The following is a 7,755-nucleotide window of genomic DNA, read 5'->3' as shown; positions in this document are numbered from 1 at the left end:
AGGAATGCCATTATAGCCATAAAAATTATCCTTTGTTCGTGAGGCCATAGCTCTTGCCTTTCTGTCATGTTTCAGTTCAATACGTCTAGCCAAGAGCTCTTCTTTCTTTCTTCTTTCTTCCAGTGCTGTAAAAGAAAAACAGGAGGAAGTTTATTTCAATCTCTTCTAAACTGATAAACTATTTAGGACATTAGTTTTCAATAGCTGTTAGCCAGATATCCTTAAATAGTCCAGAAAGTCATCAGAGGTCTGCCAAAAGGGCAAGCTAGCCCACCTGAATCTGACAAAAAAAGGTGAACGGGTAAGTCAACCCATTGAGGTGATTCATGTAAGCAGCTCTCTAGAATGCTATGCAAACTAAGAATTACTGTGTGAGGAGGTGCAGGACAGGATCTCTGGGTAATGGAAGGAGTTCTGAGACTGAGCAAGAAAATTTTGAGACTGTACAGAATTTACTCAGACATTTAAGAGAAAATGAAGAAAGGGTGGGAATCAAAGGGTGCTGAGGGTATAAGAGCTGGAGAACAGGCTGAGTATGTGTGTAGAGGGGTTTAGGCGAGACAGAAGCAGACAACCACAGATAAGCAAGCTGCTGGTCACTACATTTGTCTGATAAAGCCCTGTGCCCTATCTCCACAGTCTGTCCTGTATTCTTACTGAACTATTTTTAGCTATTTTCTGCATAAGTATGCTCTCTATCTTGAGTCTGTGTGTCATCTGCTGACAAAATTCAGACTGAGCTGGCTGGTGAATAAGATAAGAGGTCTGAACACCTGACACTGGAGAGACAAAGGGAATGGAGGCCAAATGCCAAAGACTCAGAAAAAGCATAAATTCCTAGAAAATGCGTTGAGCTACTCATGCTGTGGGTGACTGTAAAGGTACCATCCCCTGCCCCTGTTATCCTGTTGTCAAGGGCTGTGACTGTACAGAGTCTGAGTGCACGCATGCCTCTATAGAATTCATGCTCAGTCTCATTTCTGGCTGGACCTGGCAGCAGGGCTAAGGAGCAGGCTCATGACTGGCCCAGGAAAGGAGCAATACCCTGGGCCATCCAGTCCGTCAGATTTGGTTACCTTTAACAAAACATTAACATCAGAAGCAATGCAGTATTAGCTTATTCTAGAGACTATTTAAAGGAACTATAATACAGTGGAAAAGCCTGTGGCTCAAACAAAGCCTCTGCCATACGGATTTAAAAATCAGACTGTGTTGATACACCAGATTTAGACACCAAAACAAAAACTCTTACCATTGTTTCACATCAATAGTGCTTTTCAAGGTCAAATTACCAGAAGTCCAGATGGTTTCTTGCAGTATCTTCACCATAACTACTTAATCTCCAATAGTAAAAGCTAGTGTAGCTGATTAATATTTAACTCCTTTAGGAAGGGATGCAAACATTCCTAGTTCTTACTTAGTCCTGGCTTTTCCTTAGCATCAGTTATGTGCATAAATTCCAGCAACAGATGTGTAGCTGTATTTGCAAGAGCTCTGAATAAGGTGACAAAGTCTCAAAGAGTCAATGAAATTCTCCCATAGGAAATACTTTGGACTGTTACCTTTTTTTCTTTTTTCTTCTTCTTGCCGTCTGAGAAACGCTTGCACTGCTGCGGACTCTACACCCTTGACTTTTGGAACCTTTTTGGGAGGACCAACAGCCAAACTGTACCTTTTCTGTAAAGAAGAAATATATATATATCAGAAAAGTTAAGAAATGTAAAAATATTAAGGTTTTTAAAACTGAGAAGTTGTGTAACAGTCGTTTACTTGACTTTAAGCATAGAGATGGTACAGAATAAACAATTAACTCCTGCCAAAGCTGACTGTGGTGACAGATAAACTTGACTCCTAGCTGCACTTTGATTCAGGCTGACTAAGAAGCAATAGGCCTCAAGTCCTTGGGGTGAACTTGGAAGCTAAAAAGTCCCTGGCTCACATACAAGGGAGTGAAGGTGCTTTGAGAAACATTTTGAAAAATGGTTTTGAAACCCAGAAGTACAAGAAAACCAAAGTACAGAACAAGATACCAGAGCTCAAATGAAAACATCTTGTCTGTAATACTGACTAGCAACAGACTACTTTACCCTATAAGTATTACCATCAGGATGATGCCAATTTGAGCTCTCCCTGAATTGAGGCTGGACTGGATGCCAGGCAACTCTCCCCTCGAGCTGGGACACCTCTCAAGGTTAGAGGTTCCTTACCTGAGACTTAGAGAGTCTTCCTTACTCAAGGCAGAGAGATTCCTTACCTGCCCCAGATCCTCAGTATGTGACTGATAGCATGCTGAATATTATAAAACATTACTAATCCATGTAGCTACTTAATATTATTATAAACATTGTATGGATAGGTCCATTAAATATAAACCATTGACCAAGTCTGAGACTAAGCCTGGATCCAGCCACACACCTAGGTTCCAAAAAGAAAGCAATGAGGCCCACTCTGAACCTCATGACTCAACAGCAGGGTCCTCCTTACTCTGTATCTGTTTCTGTGTAAATCATTCCAATTAGATTCTAACTCAATTTTCCTTTGTATGTTTCTTCCATGCAGTAATTAATAAGGTGACCCTTGCCAAACTTATTGAACCTATTGAACTTATCAAACCACTGTTAAAACTTTGTTAAATTCCACTGAACTTATTTAACTCTGTCAAATGATTATTTTATATCAATAAAATATATTGCTGCTTCTCTGAGGTGCGTTCCACACATCTGCAACAGGAGTACACTCATTCTGAAGGAATGAACAGGAAACCAGAAGACAGGTAGGGAAACCAAGAGAAATGAGTAAAATGCACTAGACAGAAAAGGAATGCAAGAGCTGTATCAGTAACAGAATAAAAAATATTCCAGTTCAGCCTTAGTCGTTGACCAAGCAATAAACAAAAGCAGACTACAGCCCAAGCTGTCAGAGCCTGCTCAATTACAGACTGCAGGTTTACAGGTCCATTAGCTCATTTCAGTGTGAGGTTACCTTGTTCAGTGAAAATAAATAAATCAACTCAAAAAATGGAATTAGTCCAAAAGTAAGCTGGAACTGACTTCACCAGCATAATTAGTAGGTTGATATAAAAGCAGTGATACCGATTTTAGTTTCTGCTGCAGTGATCTTAAACAGAAGACTATTGTACATCAAGGAGTTAGTGATCCACATACCAGTTGACCTGAACAGGTGCAGGCCTACACTTTACTATACTTATCACTTGAGACCTCTGGATGAACTCAGCAGATTAAGACAGAATATGCAGCCCCCACTTGGCACCTGGCAATTACAACACATACAAGTGGTGTAATTTGCCTGGAGAAAAAAAGGCTCCAGGGAGACATTATTGCAGCCTTTCAATACTTAAAGGCAGCTTATAAGAAAGATGAGGATAGACTTTTTAGCAGGGCCTGTAGTGACAGGACAGGGAGCAATGGTTTTAATCTGGAAGAGGGTAGATTCAGACTAGATATACAAGAGAAATGTTTTACAGTGAGGGTGGTGAAACACTGGACCAGGTTGCTCAGACAGGCTGTAGGTGCCCCACCCCAGAAGCACTCGAGGTCAGGTTGGACAAGAGACTGAGCAACCTGCTTTAGTTGAAGATGTCCCTGCCCACCGCAAGGAGGTTGGAGTAGATGACCTTTAAAGGTCCCTTTCAACCCAAACCATAATTCTAAGTCTCATTATATCTTGAGGTAAAGCAGCATGTTTTCATATAACATTCTCTTGCTTGGCAGGGGAGATGATACAGAGTGGTTTACTTCTAAGAACATCCTTTTATAGGATGCAAGGCTACAATGCTGGTGATACCACAAACAGGATTTGCACAGCTTGCCACGCCTAGATGTCTGTCCAGTACTGTACAACTCAGCGTTCCAGTTGTTGAACACATATAAAGTTACCTATGTTATTCCCTTTTTCCCCCTTCTCCTGTTATCTCCAATAAATGTTATTTTAATGAGTACGATAAGAGTTTGAGCATCTTTCTTACTGGGATCTATAGTGAACACTTGCACTAGTGTGCTGCACCTTTTCAGACACTACCTTTCATAAATGTACCAGTTATCAGATTGGGCTTTAGAATGATAAAACGGAAAGAAAAATACTTTTTTCATCTTGTTTCCACAAACAAGCAGAGAAGAAAAAGCAATGAGAAGGACAGTCACTTGTAAAGATAAATATAATAGAAGCCAGTTAAACCCTGAAGCAGATGGTAAGTAGAATTATACAATTAAAGCCAAAACCAAACCAAACCCAAAAAACACCTCTATTTGAGTTTTGAGAAGTTTGGAGTTTTTTGGATTTCAGTAGTAAACCAATAGATTATAACCTAAATCAAGATCATTCACACATAAAGTTAAAGATCCTCTCCAAATGAAAGGGCTGTGAAATATGGTCCCAAATAAAAACAGCATCACAAAAAAAAAAGCCACACAAGTCAGTATGCCCATAAATATCTGCCTATCCTCAAAGAGCCTTATGAAACAACTAAAAAATTAAAATATCTGGAAAGCATACCAACATCCAAATTTTTCAGAAGCAATAATCAAGCAAGATTTAAATATCACCCAGTGGAAGTCTTTGTTCTCATTTCTAATTCATTGAAACAGCAGCAGATTAAGTTGGCTTACTTTAATTACTAACATGCAAACCCATACATTATCTTGTATATACATGCACTAAGAAGCAAGGTTCAGAGACTCGCTTCTAAAATGCAGCCAGAAATTAGTCCTATAAGAGCACCCACAATAACAGCTATTTTTAGTCACTTTTAGTAGTTTCTGAAATGACTTTTAAAAAATCATAAAGACACACCATCCACATATATTGGAGTAGTAAAACCTGACACATTAAAGACCTCAAGCTCATTTACCAAGATTAACCTCTGCACAAGAGAGTTCACCACAGTCTGAGAACTGATTTTGTAAATTCTTATCACTTGGAGAAGCTCCAACTCTGAACAATTTTTGGTACTTACAATTTAAATCATTAGAATTGATTATCATAGCTCGGACTACATAAAGGATATGAACATAGCTGGAGCCAAGCCCCCCTCTTCTGAGAAGCTGAGGTCCTTCCCTCCCCAACTTCCATGCTGTTTACACCAAAAGTATTCCAAGACTAAACTGTTCAGGAAGCCTGAACCACAATGCAGTGCTGCCTCTCAGTTTTTGCTCAAATGCAGCCCATGATTCAGTGGCCCAAAGTAATCTGGCATGCTCCTTCTAAATTGGAACAGATAGAGAAGCAAAGCAATCTACACATGATCAGTGCAAATACTTTTGGAAAAATGTTGAAGTTAGGAACAAGTTGAGGTACTCTGTAGATACATTAGCATAATGGCTACATAAATTATTTTTATAATAAACATGTTAAGCATGTTTTGCCATTGGTAACCTAATTTGGCAAAACTTTGTTTACTTATTCATTCTCTACAGTTTTTAAAAACAGAAAAAACCAAGCATTTTCAAAACAGAAGATACGGTTGGACTCAACCTTATGGGTCTTTTCCAGCCTAAATGATTCTATGATTCTGGAAGAGTTTTAGGCCTAAGGAGCACCCTTCAAAACTGCTAAACAGCAGGAACAAATGTAGATTGATCCATCCCGTTAGGAAGCCTCATAAAGAGTTAAAGCGATGGGGAAGCAGTTTTCAGGCTTTGTTTCACTGCAGTACAACCAGCAGTCCTACCAGGGAGAGGTCTGTAAAGCAGGTCGATAGACAGGCAGTTTTCTCATTGCCACTAATGTGGCAAACGGCAAAATTCAAGATTTAAAAGTATTCCTATCAGTAGCATTTCTTGATATTGACTAACAACTGAAAACACAGCTAAACAATTCATAAATGAATACTTGTTTTTTGTACTCCGAATCACTATTATTTTTGATAAAAGTTTTGTTCACATTAATTTGGAAATGGCACAAAATAACCAGCTTTAGTTTAGTCTCTTTAAAAGCACTGAACCATGCACATCTTCCACCAGCACTGATAGTCTTTTACTTACAGTGCAAACGAACATGCATCAGATTCCACATAAACCAGACAAAATAAGCTGGGACACATCACTACTTTATCATTCAAGCAGCAGTTGGCTATTCTGCCTTTTTACAGCTGTTGTCAAGTTGGTTATATCAGAGAAAAATAAATGTTTAGCCTTTAGGAGAGAGCAGGTCAAACTGTTTCCAGAACACTGCACTACTCAAGTTGTAAACACTGATTCTCTCTCTAGGTAGCATCTAGTGACAGCTCTGACTGAATACTGCCGAGATATACAGAGTGAACACTGCTTTACCCAAAGGAAAAATTAAAGGCTTGGAAGTGCCTGTCTTCAGCTGTGTACCCTCAAGAAATAAGTCTTTCCCAACCAGTGAGTAGCATTTCTCCTGAGGTTTCTCATTTTTTACCTTCATCTCTGCAAACCTTGCCGTAACTACCTACCCAATATCTCCCCCTACCCAAATCTGACCAATGGTACTTGAAGAATATGGTGGAAAGTCCATTACAGTACAAGATCTTATTTGCTTTCCAGCTACAGGCAGAATAAACATTTTCAGAAGGCTATCTAGCATATGAAGTTACATGACTGACAAAGCAGCAGATTTTTCTCTGAAAAGTATACCTCAAAACAAAAAAGATGAATTAAAAAAGATTGGGATTAATATTGCAAATGAACTAAGAAATCAGGCTGTATATGACTATACATTCACACACATGCATATTGACTTGAGAGATACATATCAGATGCAGTTTATGTAAGTCTAAATAAGACGTCCACCCCTAAATGCAGAAGGCCAGTGTCCAGTAGCCAGTTTTGGTCCGCAGGCAGGCTCCAGGTCACAAGTTTAACTGTGTAATCTGCAATCCAGGCTTTACTCTTAAATCACCGACTTTCTTTAAAATGGGGCATACAATCCTGTTGCAGAACAGTTGCAGCTATTTTGATGTCAGCATTCAAGTGCCAAATCTAGGACTATAAAACAGATTTTGTAAAATTACTGTAAATTTTGTGGCATCCAAATGAAGCCCCAAAAGGTCTAGACCAGACACTAGACCCTGAAGTAGTACTGCCTTTAATAACGATAAATATACAGACAAGTAGCAATGAGTGATCAATTTTGCCAAACCTCATTCTCAAATAAAAGTACCTGTGCAACTAATAATTTTATTGCTATGGCCTTGCACACGCAATGTAAAAGGCAATTCCACTTGTACCATCCAGTATAGGCAACTTGCAGAGGTTCTCAGAGAGTGGGATGATTTTTGTTTGCTTGTTTTTCACTAGCAAGTCACGACCCCTGTACAACATTACAACACTTTCTCTGTTCTTCCTTACCACTCACCAAGACACGGGCTTTGCCAATGGGAAGTCCCTGTTTCCCCCTAAATATTATTCAAGGTATAACTTTCTGATAACTTTACTAACAGTTCATTCACCCAGTTAAGCCACACACAAATCCTTGTTTATGTCATCACTCTCACGATGTCCTAACACTGGTTTCTCAAAAGGCAGCTTTCCAAACTGGGAAGTGGCCATTTCTGTGAACTGCCCAGGGGCCTCTGCTGTCATCTTGTGCTGGTACTTCCAAGGCCTCTGCCACAGCCCTGTGACTGCCCACACTGCAGACACCATGCTGAGGTTACCAGCAGCTCACCCTGCATTTGGACTTTCTTCAAATATGCACACATGCTGCTTTCTCAAGTACTGTTACCAATGTATGACAAGTTATGTTACCAAGTTATGACAAAGTAAACAGTAGTTA

The 7,755-nt window shown here is 39.5% G+C and overlaps 1 protein-coding gene across 1 annotated transcript in view; it reads right to left on the bottom strand.

Annotated features, from left to right (window-relative positions):
* LOC104542555 (protein SPT2 homolog) overlaps nucleotides 1–1,677 on the bottom strand; it is a gene marked incomplete at its 5' end in the record, with an annotated part of 7,008 nt that extends 5,331 nt beyond the window's left edge. Inside the window, 2 exon segments of the mRNA XM_010186906.1 lie at nucleotides 1–125; nucleotides 1,563–1,677. Of these exon segments, the coding sequence (XP_010185208.1) occupies nucleotides 1–125; nucleotides 1,563–1,677 (240 nt within the window).
* Between the last annotated feature and the right edge of the window lie 6,078 nt (nucleotides 1,678–7,755).

Source organism: Mesitornis unicolor, unplaced genomic scaffold (assembly GCF_000695765.1).
Source record: "Mesitornis unicolor isolate BGI_N332 unplaced genomic scaffold, ASM69576v1 scaffold22566, whole genome shotgun sequence".
Taxonomy (NCBI): Eukaryota; Metazoa; Chordata; class Aves; order Mesitornithiformes; family Mesitornithidae; genus Mesitornis; species Mesitornis unicolor.
This window is presented reverse-complemented; position numbering and strand designations above follow the sequence as displayed.